The sequence below is a fragment of the Vitis riparia genome, chromosome 7 (genome assembly GCF_004353265.1).
Source record: "Vitis riparia cultivar Riparia Gloire de Montpellier isolate 1030 chromosome 7, EGFV_Vit.rip_1.0, whole genome shotgun sequence".
NCBI lineage: Eukaryota > Viridiplantae > Streptophyta > Magnoliopsida > Vitales > Vitaceae > Vitis > Vitis riparia.
In genome coordinates, this window is record NC_048437.1 from 5,782,672 (window position 1) to 5,802,913 (window position 20,242).

Genomic DNA, 20,242 nt, shown 5'->3' on the forward strand with positions numbered 1-20,242 from the left:
ATATGAAGAATAATTTATAAACTTTTGTATTTTGTATGTGTGTATGGTAATAAGCCCAAAAAACTGTTTTTCATATTTGATTCCTCAAACAAAATTTTGCTTTTGAAATAATTAAACAATGTTTCTAAAAACTATTTTCAAAAATTGTTTTTGTGAAATGAAAGCTGCAGCTGAGGAAGAAGAGCAATCCTACTCATAGACACTTTGCTTAACTTGCATAGTAAATATATTTTTTATTTTATTTTATTATTATTTCTCTTTATTCTCCAATACATAAATCAGTTACAAAAAGCAACCAGAGAATAACTACTTTTTTTCGCTCAGAAAATAATTCATGGTCATCAGTACAATTTCAAATCTCTTTATTGGCCCACCTGCTGAATTTCCGGCTCTTGGATAAGGAATGGATTTTTCTTTCCCGTCCAGAGTAATAGTCTTCGTACTATTGTAGTGTGCTTGGCAACAGAAAAAACGAAACTACGAGCTTTCATGGCGATGATCTGTCTCATCAAAGATCTCCTCCTACATTAACGAAATCAATTGAAGATAAGTGAAAAGCATATTGAAGGAGTGCTAAAAGAATGAAGCACAAGTAAGTTTTGTTCTCCATACTTGTAAGATTTCTTCAATGACATCTTCCATTGTTATTATGCCAATAGCTTCTCCTTCACTGAGCTTTGGAAGGGGAGTGTCATCAATATTCAGAACTTCTGGGTGCAAGCCCTTTCCCCACTTCTTGCTCTTTGAGGTTCCTCTCTCTGAGTTATCTGTGTCGTCAGTGTTACTTCTACACTTCTTGAGTGTTCTCTTGGTCCTCAACATTTTCTCTTGGGGATAATGCTTGTCCCCATAAATGTCCACCCTCACATCTTTCACTGCATCCATGTTCTATTTAAATAAAGGAGGAGAAGAGCTCCCAGGGAAGCATATATATTACTCTTGAGAGAATTGGTGCTTACCATCAGTTGGGAGTTCACTGCCAGAATGCTCCACTGTGTGACTGTTCTGTCCTACAACAACAGCCATATGGCTATGACCTTTCTGAAACTCATTTAGTATGTCATATAAAGGCATAGTCTCCAAGACTCTAGCAGAAAACCCATTATACAAACATCAGTCCTTTGATTTTATATTGTGCAGTAATGTTTATTTTCCTCAACAGAACAGGTGTTGATGCATGGCAAGTGTAAATCTCATTTTATGTTCAGTGCTGGAATTTCCACCAAATACCTTGGGATCCGACGAATAGTGACATTCTTTACAGACACTTCATCTTCTGGATGGATGCTCAATAAGTTCTTCACCTGCAATTTAAGACAACTATAATGGGAAAAATCATAACACCAAGAAGTAGAACAGAGGATCTAAGATTGTGTCACATGAAGCAGATTCAGAAGAAAATATATGAACTAAAGCTGCTCTTGTTGTATAGATGGAAAAAGAGGCTGGCAACACATTTGTTAAACGAAATGAAATATTTAGAAAGATCAAGTCAGTATAACGAATTAGTGAGTGAAATGAGGAACAGATCAACAAGAAATACCAAAATAAGTCCAATTATATTTCTTTCTTGCTCAGAATAAACTGGAACCCTGCTATGTCCTTTCTCCAAGATTAGCCTCATCAAATCTCTGCATATTACAGATTACCATTGTTTGATGCATCCCACTATCACAATATGAGAAATGCAACATAACTAGTCATGTTCACTTGCCCCAATATTTACATTATACCTGTCAAGTTTGGCGTTAATATCAACTGAAAAGGTTTCAGATATAGGAGTCATTGCATCCCTGGCTGTTTTCTCAGTGAGTTCAAGTGCTCCAGTGATGATCGTTGTCTCATCTCGTGTAAGTTCTCCTCCTTTTCCAGCCTGCACATCAGTCAATAGAAAGGATATGACCATCATTAGGTGTAATATATATAGTTTGAATTGAATAACCACAATATTATAGAAAATAATTTTGCGATAACTGACCAATAAATGGTCCCTGCAGAAGGAACTCTTTGATGAAAACACATACCTCATTTCCATGAAAATCAACCAGTGTTTTCAACTCAGCTCGACGAAAAAGAGCTTCATGTCCTTTCCCCAACAATCTGTCTAGTAGCTGGTAAAAGCTATCTATAATCAGAATTTAATTTGGGAAAATATACCTGTTTGGAATAGAACTATATTGGTCAAGTTCAAAACTACATAGGAACAGTATGTGATCCAGTTAACATCACCTTGCTTATTGGATATGCGACAGGAAAACAAATCCAAACGAGAATTCGAACAAATGGAGCCACTGCTGCACCAATTGCCAATCCATGTTGAGAACAAACTGCTTGTGGTATAATCTGTACATAGAAGTGCATATAACAATTAGAGCACATTAAAATAGAGAAATCAGCTTCATGATTACCCAAAAAAATTGTAGTTACTCAAGGAAACTAAAGAAAAATGGAGAAGCCAAACTTAAATAGCATTGCCCCATTGGTACAATTCCATTGTCATGAATAGGCTCATCACTGCAGAATGGTTGTCTTCTTTACGGGTCATTGAATGAAATCTTAAAACTTATTCTATAATTGTTATTTATGGTGATGATCCATTTTCTTCAACTGCCAGATTATGAATGACAGAAACAGAATAGAGGAGCTCCAAGGCAAAGAACATTCAACCAATGTGGCACAAACAGAATGCAACCCTTTTGTCTTGAATTCAAAATTATGTATGTTTGTTACTGTTTATTACACCTAAAAAAAAAAACTGACCTCACCGAAGAGTAGTATCAAGGTTACAGAAATAAGGATAGCTCCCCAGGTAGAAACCAGGCTATCGAGAAAAATTGGAAGTGTCTGAAAGAGAAAAAACAAGAAGTAAAATTTAGGACATCAAGTACCTTTTTCTTGCATATATAATATGTCAACAAAACAACTTGTTTACGAAATCCATAAGTATTACTTACCTCCATGGCAGCAGCATTGCAGATTAGAAGGGTACAGAGCAATAAATGTTGTCTTCTCACAACTGGAAGGATTTTCACTGCCATGATAAAGTAATATAGATTATCTTTTCTTCCTAGTAGTGATTCCGGCACTACTTTTATGTTCTTTGATGCCTTTCACGTTACCTTTGATTTAGTATTAAACTAATCATTTTCTATATCAGTAAGTGAATCTTGTCATGGGAATGAGAGGTCATGAAATTATGTTTATTGAGGACCTGCCCCAAAAGAAATGCAAAATGAACTAACAGATACATCTCTCGAGCTTGTTGAGATAGAGGTTCTAGAGACAAGCCCAAAAGCATATATGCATTAATTCAATTGCCCAAAACATATGCTTCCCTGGAGAAACATTGTCATGCTGATTCAGATGTGTGAAAAACAATGAAGACAATGCAGAGCATTTGGCATGAGAACTCCAATATGACATAAACTAAGAATGCAGAACAAGAATGAGCAATTACGAGCATGTTTCCGATCACTGGGTGTTCCAGACTTAGCAAGAACTTCAAGATCAACCAGGCTCATGGACATGAGGCCCAACGTGAGTCCAGACATCAATCCAGCAAACAACACTAGCAAAGCTATTATCGATATGTGAAGAAAGAACCCCGTTCCGCAGCATCGGTATTCTACTGCCATTCAAATAATTGAAGCCCTTCTTTCTTCTTCTTCTTTTTCTTCTTTGCAGCACTGCTTTTATTTCATCAAATAGGCTAGGACAGACAGCAAACAGGGATGGGCAAGAAAGTCAATAATTGGAACTTGCTGGACAAGGCCAGAATGAAATCTGATTCCAATCTGCTTTCACTTTTTCTATGTATTGGGCATCTTTTCGGACTCAGAAAGGATTGAAGCTGTGTCAACAGTGTTGGTTTGTCAGTTGGATTGATGGAGCAACTTCAGTGTCACACTCAGACGTGACTCATGAGAGAATCCTCAACATTCTTTGATGAAAAACACAAGCCACATCACTGGTCTTCCAACTCTAGTTCTGGACGATTTGGATCTTTACGCATGTCGACATGTGGGCTATCAGGTTGATCGGAATTTCTTAGTTAACGCATGAATATCTCTGGCATATCTCACATCAAAAAATTTGTAATGACATGACATTCAAAAAACATAATATTTTACACACATATTTGGAAGCCTTCAAAAATTTGCCCAATAACAGTTTGAATCTCCCAAACTCATATTGACTCCTTGTATTTTCCCGTCATTTTGGAGTCGGTTTGCCTCCCTAACATGCTTCCACCATCCTCGGACCTTTGAACTCTATATTCAACAAATGAATTAGTCCTCAAATGAGGTTTAGCATCAGTCCAAGCTAATGAGAAACAATTAACACTCAAAATTGTTGATGCCTTGCATCCCAGAGATCCACGTTGTTGCCAAGTGGACGCATGCTTTCAACCAAAATTGAGTTATGTTAGCCATGGATTCCGAGATTAAGATATTGACCTTTTTTTAGGGATAGCAAGTTTACCTTTCTCCTTGTGTGAAGACCCTTTTATATAGTGTCAGAAGCTTTGCCTTCCTCTTTAATGGTGGGAAGACTTTTTGGCTCGTCATAATGCCTCTAGGTGGTGGCAGGGTCATCATCACCCTATAGACGGCTGTCAGAGATCATGGAAGGCGACTTGCCATGACTCAGCAAGGCTTGCTCGCTACAGTCAATGATCCGGATAATAGGTTCGGGTAGGATAGAGCATCGTCCGGGTATAATATTTGAGAGTGCCATATGCCTCCCATAGGGAGTCCGGATAGGGGAGCGTGCCACGTGTCATCAGGTGGAGGGGTCCCTACAAAAATGGCTTTTAAAATCAGGTTTAGCATCGTCTCCTAATCTATTAAAACAAGACTAACTGACATTCTATGACATTTCTTTTCTTTTCTATGGTCTATAATTATTCAATTTTGATGATTTTTTTATATTTATAATTATTATTATATATGTATACATATTATATTTAAATTAATTTATTATTATTCATTCATGATCAAATTAATTTAAATACATTTATTTTATTTTTGTTTAAAAATTTTAAATTTTAAGTCTAAGTTGATTTTAATTATTTTTCAAATAAATTAGATTTAAAATCAAAACCAACTTGTATTAAATCTATCATCTAAATCAAACCAACTCAAATAAAATAAAATCGATATTAAATAACTTTGATTTGATTTAATTTTTTAAAATCTTTGGTTGGATTGATTTTTCTTAAAAAATCGACCCAACAAGTAACAACTCGTTTTTACACCCATAACAGGGCAACGGACGAGGCCATAGTGCTCGGTTATCTGTCTGGTCACTGAAGGGGCCTATCTCATATTGTCACGGAGCAAACCAAAAAGAACCCGTATACAGAACTCCCAAATGTTCAGAACCATCTCCTTCTTACGGAGCCCTCTCAGGTCTCTACCCCAATCCCTAAATTTCATAACCCAACCTTCTTTGCACTTGAAACCATATCACTCACCATTGACACTACCTACGAACCCATCTTCTATTCCACCAAATCTCCAGTTCCCTCCCATTTCAATCCTCTCTTCCTCATTCTCTCAAACACCATTGCTACAGAAAAAGGAAGACCCATATAACGACGCATCCTTGTTCAACAGAGACCCGAAAAGCCCTCCGAAGCTGTTTGTGGTCCAACCTCGTCTGCGGCCCGATACCCTATTGCAGGCGAAGCTCGATGAAGCTATCAACCTTGCCAATTCCCTCGAAGAACAGCGAGATGGATATTACGATACTGAGCTTTGTGAGAAGGGGTTGCCCCCACATGTTGTTGTTCAAAATCCAGCTGTTAGATCTTCTAAGTACCGGTCAGGTCGGTTTCTGAAATTGTTTCGTTGTGTAATTTAAAGCTTCTTTATTTGGTTGTTGAGAAAACGCAGGAAAAGAAAAAGGATTAAAATGGTTGATTTCTTATTAGCTGCTAACCGGCCGCTAAGAAACATGAAATTCTACTTGATTAAACTCTGTACAGCAATTCAACTAGGGTCAGCGTATCTAATGTATAGACGTATCTATTATTTTGTAATTGCAGACACATATTTTGGACCAGGGACAGTAGATACAGTTAAATGCCATCTTAATGCTGTGGAATCTAAGGCAAGGATCTTTATTTCCTAATTGTCATTTGATTCTCTATTTCAATGCAGAAATTTTGTGGCATATGATCATGGAACTTAAACTTTATTTCTGGTATTAACAGGGTGAAATTGACGCTGTTTATGTAAATACAATTCTATCGGGGATTCAGCAACGGAATTTGGAGGCAAGTTGTGATTATTGAATTTGTCTCTATGTATTGGTGGACAAGTTAGAAAAAGCTACTGCCTTGCTTGCATCTTTCTGAAAAGAGATGATTATGGTACATTGTTTTTCTTACATTCCAACTTCAAATGGCAGCGGGCCTGGGGCAAACCCGTTTTGGATCGTGTGGGCCTGATAATTGAGATATTTAATGCTCACGCCCAGACCAAAGAAGCAAAGCTGCAGGTATTGTTGTAATTCCATTTTCTTCTTTACACTCTAGTTTTATCTTGTTGTAAATAATTGCTTTAATGAATCTCTTGGGAACTTTTTTGGTTTCGCAGGCTGAACTAGCAGCTCTAATGTATAAAAGGACCAGGCTTGTCCGTGTTCGTGGTCCTGATGGACGCTATACTTTTGGAGCAACTGGGGAAACTGAAGTAGTTAGTGCCCGGGGGTGAGTTACTGCCAGAAGTGCAATAGAAAAGTGCTAAACCATAAATTTATTCAGCATGTGTGGACGCGAAGAGTAGGAGGCAAAATATAGCAATAGCTTTACCAAGAGTGTGTTGACACATATACTAACACACAAAAATTGAACTCTTTGTCTTCTTGGTGGAATAAACTGGGTCCAAACATGGTGTAGTTACTCTCAATCTTCCAGTCGACCAAAAATATCAAGATATGCAATTTCCCTGAAGTTTTGCCTCATAAAAAGAGATTCTTTTTTACTGATAGGCTTATCTTATCTTGCCACTCATTGTTCATTTCTGATTGGGTATGATGTCGATAGCTTGGTACCCATTGGTTGCAGTATTATTTGACTCCAAATGTTTCTTAAGAAATCAGCTTAGGTTGTTACATTCAGGATGATTTAGTTTATAATTCTTTATTGCTCTTGATTTATCAGTTTAGAACATTAAATGCTACATAGACTGAGTTAAAATTAATTTATATTGCCCTCTCTTTCTCTCTCTCTCACTCACTTTCTCTCTGTACATGCATATATGATTATTTTCTAATCCCTAGACCAAAATCTGACAACCATGAGTGTCTATCACAGGAGAGGAAGCGGTGGGCGTGGTTTTATTAGTGGTGCAGGAGAAACTGAACTTCAGCTTCAAAGACGAAGGTTTGTTCCATAGTATTTCATAAAATTATCTTGTTTCCTAGATGCTTTAGTTGTTATTTTCTTTGTGCGCATAAAGATTGTTCCTCTATGTATGCTCAGTTCATGAGACCATAAAACAATTGCCTGCTATGTCAGAACAAAATTGTTTACTTCATCAGATGTTTGACAGTTTTTCCCAAATGACTTTCATGTCATTAGCATTTTTCTTTATGGTTGACTGTAAGAGGTATCGGTTTCCATCAAAAAGTAATTCAATTGAGTTTTGGAAGCTCAACTACATCCTCATGATGAGGTTTTAGGTCTGAGTGAATCCAAGTATTTGCGAGAGCTTTAGTGACTTTGGTCCATTTCAGCTTAAAATTTCTTCTTAGAAACACTTGGTCCTGCAATTAGGGTGCCCTGGACCAGATAGGGCCCCACCCTGACCCAAGTTCCCAGCCAATCCTGATCTCTACGCACCTGTCAACTGGAGCTTAACTTTTCAAGATTGTGTCAAGCTTGGTTTAGGTTGGGCTGGGTGAATTGATTGAATTACAAGGAATATTCATTTAAGTTCACTCCTCAAAGTGCCCTCAGATGGATTTAATCCAATTCGTATAACTTATTTGATGATTGAACCCTGAAAGACCAGAAGTTTAACAAGTTTTGGAATTGCCCATAAAAAGAGAAGTATAGGCTAGTCTAGATCAATGAGATCCTGGGATACCTTTTTGAATGGCACGAGATCCTATCATCAATTCTCACATGTCATGATAACCTAACCAACATACGTGGGCCTATGCAAACAAAAACCAAGTATTTTAGCAGTCAGCATGATGTAGAAGAACTAAGGAACTCGTCCTAAGAACAGAGTAGGACGGGTTAACAGGAACAATGTGGGCAAACCACAACCTTTATAATGGGGGGAGAAAATTTTATAAGATAAAAGTAAAATGGTGTTGGAGAATACATTCTTTTAATAGGTAAAACAAATCAAGGCCTGAAACAGCTGTTGGCAATCAAAATTGTAGAAAGTACTCTGATGGTAAGACTAGGCTGCTTCTCACATTGAAGAAGGGATATGTCACACACACACCACACACTCACAGAATCTGACTTGTATGGAGGAATTTGGGTGGGTTGTGATGATGTTGGGATTTGAGCCCATTGAACTGTATGCAAATCAACTGGACTTGTCATAAGAAGAATTGATAATCTGTTGAATTGGTCATCAACTTCTTTAGCTGTTAGAAATTTTGATTTATAAGTATTTCTTACAAAAATAAAATGTGATAATCAATCCTGTACCTGGAGTACTGCAATTATATCTTTTAACTGATATAAAATTGATTATTTTCTTAGTTATTAACTTCATGTATTATTTATATAAGTTTGTATCTACTCTGTAATCATGTACCCATGCCCATTAGGAACTTTTTTTGGCTGGTTCTCTGTATCATGGGATTTGGAGTGGTTTGGATTGGAGCATAGTGTCACATGATGCTTCAAATGAGTCTCCCCAGGGGTTTATATAGAGCCTAGGAAGCTTTTGGAGACTCCTACACTTAGCCATTGATGGGAAGAATGTGGAAAGTTTTAGAAATGCCTAGAGATGTCCTCACATCTCTACACTATGGTAGAAGGCATGAGAGGAGTCTCAAGACTTTCTAGAGAATTCTAAAGATCTCTTGTATATTCTTGTACATAGAATTGTGTAGGGTGTTCTAGATTATTCTTGTGTTGTAAGGAACCCTCCAAGGTTCCAGAGGGTTCCATTGGTGCCTATAAATAGGTGAGGACCTCATTTGGCCAAAGCACCAAGCAAGTGAGTTCCAAAGCACTTGTAAAGCTTCCTTTGAGCAATAAAACCTTCCATTCTTTAAGAGTTGCCTAGTACGCCCTCTAAAGCTTCTAAGTTGCGAGCATCTTAGCCTAGCAAGCTAAATATCGGGAGTAAAGCTGACTTAGCAAGATCAAGGGTTTGACTTGTCTAAGTGCCGCACAAGCTTAGGAAAAGACTAAGTCCGTGATAATAGGCACACCTACATTTGATACTTGCACCTAACTTGTGTAACACTGGTAATACTTCGCAGATTGGATTCTGCGGATTTGGAGATTAAAATTGCTTAGAACAGTTAGTTATGAAGATTAGTTGCTTTCTTTTACTTCACTGATGTTGTTTATTATTTATGCATGGGATATGAGTAGTTTGTGCCGATAGAAATATTTCTAATCAATTGATGAAATATTAGCTACTCATTGGTTGCTGTCTAAATTTGCAATTTACTAACTTGCCTGCATGTATATCCCAACTCTATTGTAATCTTAGAATTTTAGAACGGCGGAATCATTTGTTATCCCAAATTGAAGCAGTTCGTCGTACACGAGCTTTGCAACGTGCTTCTCGCAAAAGGCGTGGAGGTTCAAATGGTCAGGGTTTAGCCACTGTTGCTATTGTTGGGTACACAAATGCTGTAGGTGGTCAAAATTCTATTGCAATTGCTTTTTGCTTGCTACAATAAAAATACTATAACATGGTTTCCACTTTTTTTTTACAGGGGAAATCTACATTAGTTAGTGCTCTCTCAGAGAGTGATTTGTTTAGTGATGATCGGTATTTCCAACTACCTGTGCTATCTGTTATTCATTTTTATATACCATATCTTAATATTTGATTTTAGTATTAACTTCTAATTTTTTTCCTCTTTCGGCTGGTCGGTTCCATGTCAACCATACGAGACTAATTATTGGATCTCCATGTGGATTTTCACCTTATGCAGATTATTTGCAACAGTGGATCCTAGATTGAGGAGTGTTATTCTTCCTTCAGGGTATTTGATCACTACTCAATTCTATATTTTTTTTTGTTGGTAATGTTTGGAAAATTATAGAAATGGTGTTCCATTTATTACCTTTTTATGATAATAATAGAACTCTTCCTCCCCTAATCTGTTTGAACATTTAATGTTTAGGAGGAAAGTGCTTCTCAGTGATACGGTGGGATTTATATCAGATTTGCCTGTCCAGGTAGCTGGGGAGTACTTGGAACTGCTTTATTCATTTGATTAATCATTCTCAGTTATTTTAGCTATTCACATACGACTTATTTTTCTAGTTAGTGGAAGCATTTCATGCAACCTTGGAAGAAGTGGTGGAAGCAGACTTACTAGTGGTATGAATTGACTCTTGCCCTTTCTTTTGCTGGATTTGAGGATTTTGCTTCTCAGTTCTGTATACTATCTTGATCTTTTGAATTTATCGTAGTAACACAATATCAAATGAGGAGCCCATTTTTTTTCCCTTTGTGGACGCTATGTCTTGACTAATCAGAAAGTTTTGTAACAATCTCCCCTTTACCATGCAAAAAGGTGGTATAAAATGAAGATAAAAGATAAGGGACACAGAACTCTTTAGAAGGAAAACAGACATGGGCATCTGTAATTGCTCTTTTCTAAGTCTACATGTTGACCAAGAAATGGGTTGCTTAGAGCGTATCGAAAGGATTTCCTGGAGAACCCTTTTCCAGAAGGGTTTTCTATTTTCATGTTTTCTATTTTTTATTTATTTTTTGTTTGATAGAAAACAACAAAACATGCATAGAAAACATATTATCATGTTTTCTATGCATAAATTTGTTATTTTTCTTTTTTCTGGGATATGGTTGCATGTACATTTTGTTAATTGAAAAACAGTATCAAGGTGGTTTCCAGAATAGATGCTCATGCTGGTGAATGTGTTATGCTCTAAACCAAATTTGACGTTAAAAAATGTCCAAGAGATGAACTTCCAGATGATTTTTCTTCTTTATTTTTCCTACACATGTTTCCTCATGCCCTTGCCATAATAATCTTCTATGTATGAGTTAGCAATTGAGCTGGGATCTTTCAATTGAACTAGGTTCTTTCCTGGCTATGTGAGGTAAGATATAATAAGATCTATTTTGTCTCCTTCACAGCATGTGCTAGACTCCAGTGCACCAGATCTTGATGAGCAACGGTCAATTGTCTTGCAAGTTCTCCAGCAGATAGGAGTATCTGAGGAGAAGCTTCAGAACATGCTTGAAGTCTGGAATAAGGTACTGCTTACTTCAACCCTACTCTCTACCCTAAATAGTAATTTTCCCATATCATATTTTTTGAATTCTGAGATATTCTCAGATTGATCTTCAAGAAGAGGAAATGGGCACTGATAAATATCTAGATAATGGTGAGGATGATGTGGTTGACAGTTTATCAGGAGCAGAGGATGATGATATGCCATCCGAGCTATCAGCAGAACCTGTTGATGATGATGATGAAAATGATATTGTATCAGAACTGTCCTCTGGTGATGTTCAAGAGACCATGGATGATCATGAAGGTGATTACTCTGATGGTTGGCTGTCAGGAGGTGGTGAAGGGATTGAAGATGACCAAGGCAGTCCTCCTGGATGGAAGACTATGGATGATCAACAAAGTGAGTCCTTTAAGGATAGGAGGATGACTGAGAAAGATTCATGCTCTCAACCTCAGTGCATTCCACATGTCAAAACATCAGCAGTAATGGGAGTTGGCTTGCAAGAATTGTTGGCACTTATTGATGAGAAGCTAGAGACCCAGAAGGTACCGGAAAGAAATTACTTTGATCGTAAATGGAGGCCTCCCCATACAGAAGATGTTGGAGTGGCTGTTGAATGATAGCACGCTTTGATCCTCCCCAGCTAGTTTGAACACCTTACCAAAGCTTGTTGAAAGGGATGATCAGTAACTCCAGAATCCGGATTAACTCTACTAAATATCTCTTGCCATCAAGCGCCTGGCATGGAAGAGAATGATTTTGGAGGATAATTACAGTCTTGCAGTAAGTTATCACTCATGGGTCTGCACCGTGCTGAATGGCACTTAAGACGGAGATGTTTAATTCTCTTTCTAATAATTCCTGTTGGTGTGTATTTGTGTGGTATCTGATCTATCAGGAGTTTTGTTTTTTCAATGCAAGTGCTGATAAAGATGGGGCATTTTTGTCCTAAAAGAATGTATTGAGTATAAGCTCTCATTTATTTCGATGTAATATTTTCCTTGTTGCCATTCCCAGCAGTAGATCCGGATGCATATAATTTGCTACTGCATTCCAATCTGGTTGTTAAAAGGTTCCAGAGAAGTCAGTGGTGGGCATTATACCTTCAATAGGTTACATGTACACATAAATATTCTTTTTGATCATTTAGATTTAACATACATCTCTTTTTTGGGTAAGATTTGATGTCTCATATGCTAGTCCGGCTCAACCAACAAGATGAATCATTGATGCTTAATGCTATCTCAGACACCATCTTAAAGCCTGAACAACTCAGGACGTTATACCGCCATCAAGCCAATGATCAGTAGTACTCTTTGGGAAATGCCATTCCGTGCCCCTCCAACTGAAAATGGGCTTCACCACGAAAACAATGGTAAAATAGTTATAATCGGCCTCCATTTTCTACTGTGCAATTGCCCTCGCCTATCATTGCATTAAATTAAAAAGAATCCGGCATCAACATAGACAGGATCTGGTAGTCATGTCGGTTATTAAAGGCTCCGGGGAAAACGAAGGGAATTTACAAATCTGATAACAACTGTACCCTCATCTCTAGATAACATATCAAGAAACGTATGAGTAAAGGACAGAAGTACCCCTCAAAATAAATCACCGCCGACACGCACATCCCAGTGGAATGTGAATTATCATGCGCCACAGTGCCCCGCCATACAACTCGCTCCTTATTTCAACTCTCGGCATCAGCCGCTCAACACTCTCCACACGCTCACACCAATTCCAGATCCAGATCCAGCACCCTGTTGGATCTTCACTCCTCTTCCTCTCAGGTGAACAAATCTTCACTCCTCCATCCCCCAATTTTCATTATGTTTCCGCATTTTGATTTCTCCTTTCCTTGCTTTTCCTTCGTTTCCGATTGTAATCGACGCAAACCATTCTTTTTCTTTTCCTTGCTTTTTTCTCATAATAAACCGAAGGTTAGTTTCTCAGGAACAAACTAAATTTTCGATCCATGTTGTGATGCAAACAATTCGCGGATCTATGTGCAATACATATTCTACTCACCCCTTTTTCTTTTTCTTCTTTCTATTATGGATTTCTTGATGTGATTAGATTTCTCCAGCTTGTTTTCAGAAAATTGATGCCTGTTTTAATTTTTAATTGTGAAGTTTGCCAATCACACTTGCCGCTATACATTATGGATACGCTGATGATTCAATTATGTTAGCTTACACGTTGATTAGTTAGCTTTGCTGTCTTTAATTTTCTAGCATAAAATGGGAGTTCCCTAATTTATTTCATCTGCTGTTTGGTTGCTTATGGTTTCCAATCTCAACTAACAGAAATACTCATGTTGGGCAGTTTGGCAGTCAATCTGATCCAAAATAATGAATAATTATAGTTTAAGATTTAAAATTTTATTTCTAAATCAAATGAAAGTTGTTTCCACCACTTTTTTACAGCATGCAAGGGGAAGGAGATGTATCACTAGAATAAATGGTGGTTGTTTGATTTTTCCTGGTCATATTTTGTGTATCATTAATTCATTCTTCTGTTTCCTGGGATGAATGGTGAGCTATAAGGGAATTTTGTTAAATTTTGATGAGCTTGTGTCCATCTTTATTATGAGAAAGTTTGGATGATTTCTTCCACAACCTGCTTCATATCAGCAAACAATTTAAGTCTATCTCTCTGATGTCTATTGAAAAAGGAAAGCTAATATTATGCTGTTTGTTTCCTTTGCACTAATTTATCTTTACCATTTGAAGTCCTTAGGCTGATTTTTGTATTACAAGAGTAGTCATGTCAAGGAGACAAGTAAATCCCTCACGGCGCTTTGTGGACAGTGGAAGCATTCCATTTGCAGGAGCCTTACATTCAAAATCACGCTCTTCTCCCTTATTATCCATTGGTCTTGTTCTTCTGGTATTTCTTATCTCTGATTCACCTTTTCCTTTTGACAATTTCTAGCATTGGTTATTACTTCATTTAAAGATTATGGTTAATTGGTTATCGTTGCCCAAATATTTCCCCACTTTGAGAAACACCACAAATGGTTCTGGCTGACAATACAAGTTCTGATTCTTTTTCTTGAAACATGCAGGGGGCATTCCTTCTTGTTGCTTATTCTTATAGTGGGTCAGGTCTGTATTTGCTTTTCTTTCAATTCAATGGGCTAGTCATGGGAACTTGGCTTCTTGGTTTCATAGATAGCTATCTACAACATGAACCATTACACTTTTAATCTTAGGATGATTCTCATGTCTTGATTTTCCATACTTGCTTTGAAATTCTAGACAGTTGTACATTTTTCTTTCTTTAAATTGATTTCAATCTTGTTTTTCACAATACAGGTCTATTTGGTCGTGACAAGGAAGCTTTTAGTAAGGTTGAAGGTAAAAATTTTTTGGCTCTTTTATTCTCATCTTGTTGGATTTCTTGTTCAGGAGTCTGCAGGATGGAGTGCTATGACTTCTTGTCTAATTTTGTTCAGTAATGTTGCTGCCCATGGATCTTTTCTTCTCTTGTAAATGGCCATACAGAAGACTAACATTTGTTTTTCCATAGTGGAAATGATTGAAAGGAAATTCTAACTTTTGACTTGAACTCCAAAAATGTTATTCAAGATAATTTCTTGTATTATTATGTGCTTCTTATGGTTACCTCGTGGATTCAGTATAACGAGTTGGTCACCTTGAAATATTCCTACCCTTTATCTTTATAGATAAAGGCTGTAACCCTCTACCAGTTCTTGAGACTTAGATTTTCATTTTTGTTTTTATTTTTAATTTTGCCATTTCATAATGCTAATCGGTTTTAGCTTTTTAGTAATATATTATTTCCTTCTCAAGTTGCTATTGAAATTCTGGCCAAAAAAATGAGGTTTGAACTGGTATGGCTAAAGCACCAGAAAATATTTTGTCGTTAAGAACCATTAGCACTATCTTTAACCTTCATGATAGTGGTAGTTGGAATTTCATTTTATTAGGATGGAACTATTTATCTCCTGCAGAAAGACTCAAATATGTCAATGCATGTAGGTGATTTTTCATGCACCTTAGAAGTTCAGAGAGCAATACCTATTCTAAAGAAAGCATATGGTGACAGCATGCGCAAAGTTTTGCATGTGGGCCCTGATACCTGTTCAGTGGTCTCTAAATTGTTAAAGGAGGAGGAAACAGAAGCATGGGGTGTAGAACCATATGACATAGAGGATGCTGATGGGAGCTGCAAAAGTCTTGTCCGTAAAAGCATTGTTCGTGTGGCTGATATCAAATTCCCTATGCCCTACAGGCCAAAGTCATTTTCTCTTGTTATTGTGTCAGATGCATTGGATTACCTTTCTCCAAAGTACTTGAACAAGACTCTTCCTGATTTGGCAAGGGTGTCCAGTGATGGTCTTGTTATTTTTGCAGGTAATTCCCTGAAATATTTATATTCGTCATAAGAGGCTCTTGAGGCCTAGCTCTAGTGGCAAGGGGTTGGGGTGGGATGGGATGGGGAATTCCAAGTTTTATTCCAAGTAGAAAGAAAGAAAAAAACCTATAAAAAAAGTCATGCTATAGAAATTTTGCTAAATATAAATATGTCGTATTTGGTAGAATTTTTGTTTTACTTGATGATTTAGGAAATAATTTCATTCTAGCTACATCTTTTTTGGCCAATACACCAGCAATTTCGGTAACCTCCCCATTGATGCGATGATAAGCTGTTCTGGTCTCTCTGTCTAGCTATCCTTTTTGGTCAATGCATGAGCAACCTTAGTAACCTCCCAATTGATGTGATGATAAGCTATTGCACTCTCTCTGCTAGGTTGGTAATTTTGTGAATAGGGATGATATCATATATTTTCTCTTGCCTCTTAGCTTTGGTTTTCATTTGATAGTTGACGGTGAAAGAAACTCCTATAATTACCCTTTCATCACAATCAACGATTTAGAAGCAATACAAACTTCTTTAGTGTTTAGGTGACTTTCCTGTTGGACATAAATAGATTTCTAAATGATTGTTTAATTGCATGTTGTATCTCTCCCAGGTTCCTCCGGGTGAACTTCAGCAGTTTGTTTGCTTGGGCAAATAAACTTCATCTGTAATTTTTCTAGCGCTAAAAGTTCAATTGACATAAAAAGTGGTTAATGTTAATGAGTTTTCACTGTTTTCAATTTCTGTGTAGGTCTTCCTGGTCAACAGAAAGCTAAAGTTGCAGAGTTATCCAAATTTGGACGGCCAGTAAGTGGCGATCTACTGCTTGTACAATTTTACTTGTTCCATACAAAATTTTTATGATTAGAACTTACAGTAAAGCAATCAAATAATGGCAACTTGGTAATAACAACAGGAAGATACGGAGTGGAATATTTAATTTTATAAAGAGAACAAACAAAAGATTAGTCCAAAAAAAATTGTAACATTGTTACATTTCATGCCTGAAAATTGAAAAAACATGAGTGCATCTGCTGAGATGATTGGTTTATTATGGAGTGAGACAAAAGGGTATGGAAAATTTTGTTTTTGGCAGGCCTTGTTTTATTATGGGGTTCGTTTCTGGTCAGTAACATTGAATTCTATCACTAAAACCTCAGTTTGATTAAAATATGACATATCCCAATGCCTTTTTTCTGTGTGAAGGCAAAAATGCGAAGCTCATCTTGGTGGATACGGTATTTTGTTCAGACCAGCTTAGAAGAGAATGAAGCTGCCATCAAAAAGTTTGATCAGGCTGCAGCCAAGAAGTCTTACAAGCCAGCATGCCAGGTGTTTCACCTCAACTCATACCATTGATTGATGAAAAGTCATCAAGTTAAAGTTCTTCACCCTTCTTGGGAGTTATTGCAACAAATCCAAAGGATAGCAAAAACACGGCTTATGCAGAGTCAATTTAGTGAACAAGATATTCATCATATCATCCTATTCTATGTCCTGAACATAGTCAAATATTTATTAATTGAAATTTGATGGGAAGCTAGCTCACATTTTTCTCCTAGTAAATGCTCACAAAATTTGGTATTCTTGATATGCTCTTTACAAGATCTGGAAGTTCAAATCCATTCTAATCTCCTTCTGGTTCCTTTTTTTTTTTCCTTGAAATTACCATGATATAGTCCAAAGTGTCCAAATGTTCTTTCTCGGTGTAACCGTGTAAGTAGGGTAAGGAAGGGCTGATGCTTGGCCAAGGGAAGAATGTACCAAACCCAAATGTCGATAAAATTAGTACAATGATGCCAGTGGCAAGAGGTTAGAATTATAAAGAACACAAAATCTATCAACTTCAATTTTACTATAAAAATGGTGGTACATGTTGTCTATTAATGAAGAAAAAAAATTCTCCCTGCCAGTATAATCTATCAGGGTTTTAACAGTGTCCAGCGAGCCAGCTTGGGCTTTTCCTAGTGGGGATTATTTGATCTGGGAAAAAAGAACAAGATTGTTTCAAACTCGACCAGTAGATAAGGAACAAGAAGCCGCTCTTGACAAGGTTTTCATGAGCTTCTCCATCAATCAGTGCTATTTCTGGAACTGTGGTGTATCCCCAAATTCAGTGAGTCATTGCCTTCCCCAGGTGTCATATAGCCTTGCTTGCTCCGTTCAAGGCTCAAGAGACTTGAAAAGTTAAACGGACATGCCAAACCATCACCAATAATCCCCACAAGAGCATTGCCCTTCCTTGAAGCAATGAAACCTGTGAGCATCCCTAACAGTAATCTCCCTCCCAGCTATGGCAGAGATAAATTTGATCGCGTTGTGACAATCTCCACATATTCGAAGGTTCTTCACCACGAGTATAGGTTCCCCATCTTTAGTTGAGATCAACCCAAATGCAACAGCTAGCTTCTCACTGTGGTGCCCTAGCCGTATCTCCTTCTCTCCTCCCCTTGTTCCATCATCCTTGACCAAAGCCCATCTCACATCTGGCACATACCCAGCTCGCTTCATCTTCCCTGACATCTCCTCCAAGAACTCATAAATTTCCTTTATCATTGGATGTGAACTATCTTCAGCCACAAACACATGTATTCTCTTCTTCACCTCAATCCAACTGCATCCTGGTTTCTTCTTTACACCCCTATCTCGCATAAACTTTCTAACGGTTGCTACCTCCTCCCATCTGCCTGCACTCGCGTACATATTCGAAAGCACGACATAAGGAGCAGCATTTGAAGGTTCTAGCTGAAGAACCTGGTTGGCTGCCTTTACTGCCAGCTCTATGTTCCCATGGGTTCTACAAGCACCAAGCAATGATGCCCAGCCAATGGAGCCAGGGTTAAAGGGCATCCTCGCAATCAAGTTCTCAGCTTCGCTCAGTTTGCCTGCTCGTCCCAGAAGGTCAATCATGCATGAATAGTGTTCTGCTTCGGGTTCAATATTGAATTTTTCTTTCATCATATTAAAATAATTCCAACCTTCCTCAACCCTTCCGGTGTGAGCACATGCAGAAAGGACAGAAATGAAAGTTATACTTGTGGGAGCAATCTGCCTCTCCAGCATCCACTGGAAAAGATGTAATGATTCCATTTCAATCCCATGCTGTGCATAACCCGCTATCATCGAATTTAAAGAGACGTATTATGCTCCGCCATTCTATCAAATAAACGTCTAGCATCTTGAAGATTTCCACATTTTGAGTACATTGCAATCAGGGCATTATCCACTGAAATTCGATTTGAAGGTATGTCAGACTTGAGTGCCAAAGAATGGATCTGTTTTCCCTGAGATGGAGATGACAAATTGGAGCATGCACTAATCACGCACACAAAGCTGCAATCATTAGGCCGATAACCAATCCTTTGCATTTGCAGGAAACATTCAAGAGCATCTTCTGAGAATTCCTCATTCTGGGAGTAGCCAGAAACCATAGTGTTCCAAAGAACCAAATCCGGTTCAGTAATCTCTTCAAAAACTTTTCTACAATCTGACATACCACCTCCACATTTGGAGTATAAATCAATCAAACCACTCCCAACATGGGAATTCTGATGGAACCCAGTTTTAATCAACTGACCATGAAATTGAAGGCCACCAGAAAGATCCTCCAAGCAGGTAAACGCAGTCAAAACACTCGCCAAAGTGAACATATCAACACTTAGCCCTCTTCGAACCATTTCCTGAAACAATCCCAGCGCTTTTGATCCTTCCTGGTGTTGCCCATACGCCACAATCATAGAATTCCAAGACACCTCATCTCTTATCCCACCCATCCCGTAAAACACCCGCTTCGCGTCATCCAAATCCCCGTTCTTGCCATAATACGTGAGAAGCGCATTGTTCACCGAAACATAAGAATCAAACCCACTCGAAACCGCCACCGAATGCAACTGACCGATCAAACCAACATCATCACAGCAAGCCGTGATGACAGCAGAGAGAGTGAAGCCATCCATATCAAGCCCCATCTCTCTCATTCCGCTAAAAAGGCCAAGCGCAGGCGCGGTCTCCCCGCAGTCAGCATAAGCAGAGATGAGCGTGTTGTAGGAAACAAGGTCTGGTTGGGGAATTTGGTCGAACAGCTGGTGGGCAATGAGTGGGCGTGACTCTTTTGCGTAGGCAGCGATGATGGCGTTGAATGAAAAGACATTGGGGTCTGAAATGTCTTGGAAGGCCTTGCGAGCCCAAGCAAGGCGACCACATTTGGAGTAGAGGAGGATGAAGTGGTTGGAGAAGTAGGTCGAAGGAGGGATAAAGGACTTGATATACAAGGAATGAAGTGATTTGCCCGTTGACAGGTCTCTCTCGGCAATGCATGTTTTCAATAGGTGGCGGAAGCGTTGGAGGGTCCATGAGATTTGGTTCATCTAACGTCTCAAGGCCTAGTGGCATTAGCCTCCACTCCAGTTTTCATCTGAAAAGTCCCTCCAC

The 20,242-nt window shown here is 38.1% G+C and overlaps 4 protein-coding genes across 5 annotated transcripts; 2 read left to right on the forward strand and 2 right to left on the reverse strand.

The window, feature by feature from the left end:
* Positions 1–238: 238 nt before the first annotated feature.
* Positions 239–3,653, reverse strand: LOC117919248 (DUF21 domain-containing protein At2g14520-like). The gene is made up of 11 exons (XM_034836382.1): positions 3,458–3,653; positions 2,955–3,031; positions 2,761–2,844; positions 2,230–2,343; positions 2,025–2,111; positions 1,734–1,873; positions 1,544–1,631; positions 1,231–1,304; positions 960–1,087; positions 613–875; positions 239–522 (listed from the first exon to the last, which is right to left on the reverse strand). The coding sequence occupies exons 1-11, from the start codon at positions 3,633–3,635 to the stop codon at positions 478–480; spliced, it is 1,278 nt and encodes a 425-aa protein (XP_034692273.1). The 5' UTR covers positions 3,636–3,653; the 3' UTR covers positions 239–477.
* Positions 3,654–5,287: 1,634 nt separating this feature from the next.
* On the forward strand, positions 5,288–12,581 carry LOC117917552 (GTP-binding protein At3g49725, chloroplastic). The gene is made up of 13 exons (XM_034833865.1): positions 5,288–5,830; positions 6,050–6,114; positions 6,218–6,280; positions 6,415–6,504; positions 6,603–6,715; positions 7,322–7,390; positions 9,699–9,843; positions 9,928–9,983; positions 10,150–10,200; positions 10,342–10,396; positions 10,485–10,541; positions 11,325–11,444; positions 11,527–12,581. Exons 1-13 carry the CDS (start codon positions 5,374–5,376, stop codon positions 12,043–12,045), a joined length of 1,860 nt encoding a protein of 619 aa, XP_034689756.1. The 5' UTR covers positions 5,288–5,373; the 3' UTR covers positions 12,046–12,581.
* A 467-nt stretch (positions 12,582–13,048) lies between these two features.
* On the forward strand, positions 13,049–17,402 carry LOC117917553 (probable pectin methylesterase CGR2). 2 transcript variants are annotated; one of them, XM_034833867.1, is made up of 7 exons: positions 13,049–13,215; positions 14,165–14,314; positions 14,493–14,532; positions 14,743–14,784; positions 15,430–15,804; positions 16,563–16,618; positions 17,018–17,402. In XM_034833867.1, exons 2-7 carry the CDS (start codon positions 14,192–14,194, stop codon positions 17,168–17,170), a joined length of 789 nt encoding a protein of 262 aa, XP_034689758.1. In that variant the 5' UTR covers positions 13,049–13,215; positions 14,165–14,191; the 3' UTR covers positions 17,171–17,402. The 2 variants fall into 2 exon arrangements, with proteins under 2 accessions (XP_034689758.1, XP_034689757.1); XM_034833866.1 differs by having other exon boundaries at positions 13,051–13,215; positions 14,158–14,314.
* Positions 17,403–17,630: 228 nt separating this feature from the next.
* LOC117917551 (pentatricopeptide repeat-containing protein At3g49710-like) lies at positions 17,631–20,242 on the reverse strand. Its single transcript, XM_034833864.1, is given in 2 exon segments — positions 17,631–18,951; positions 18,954–20,242. Coding segments are annotated over 2 exon segments (2,157 nt in total). The 5' UTR covers positions 20,179–20,242; the 3' UTR covers positions 17,631–18,019.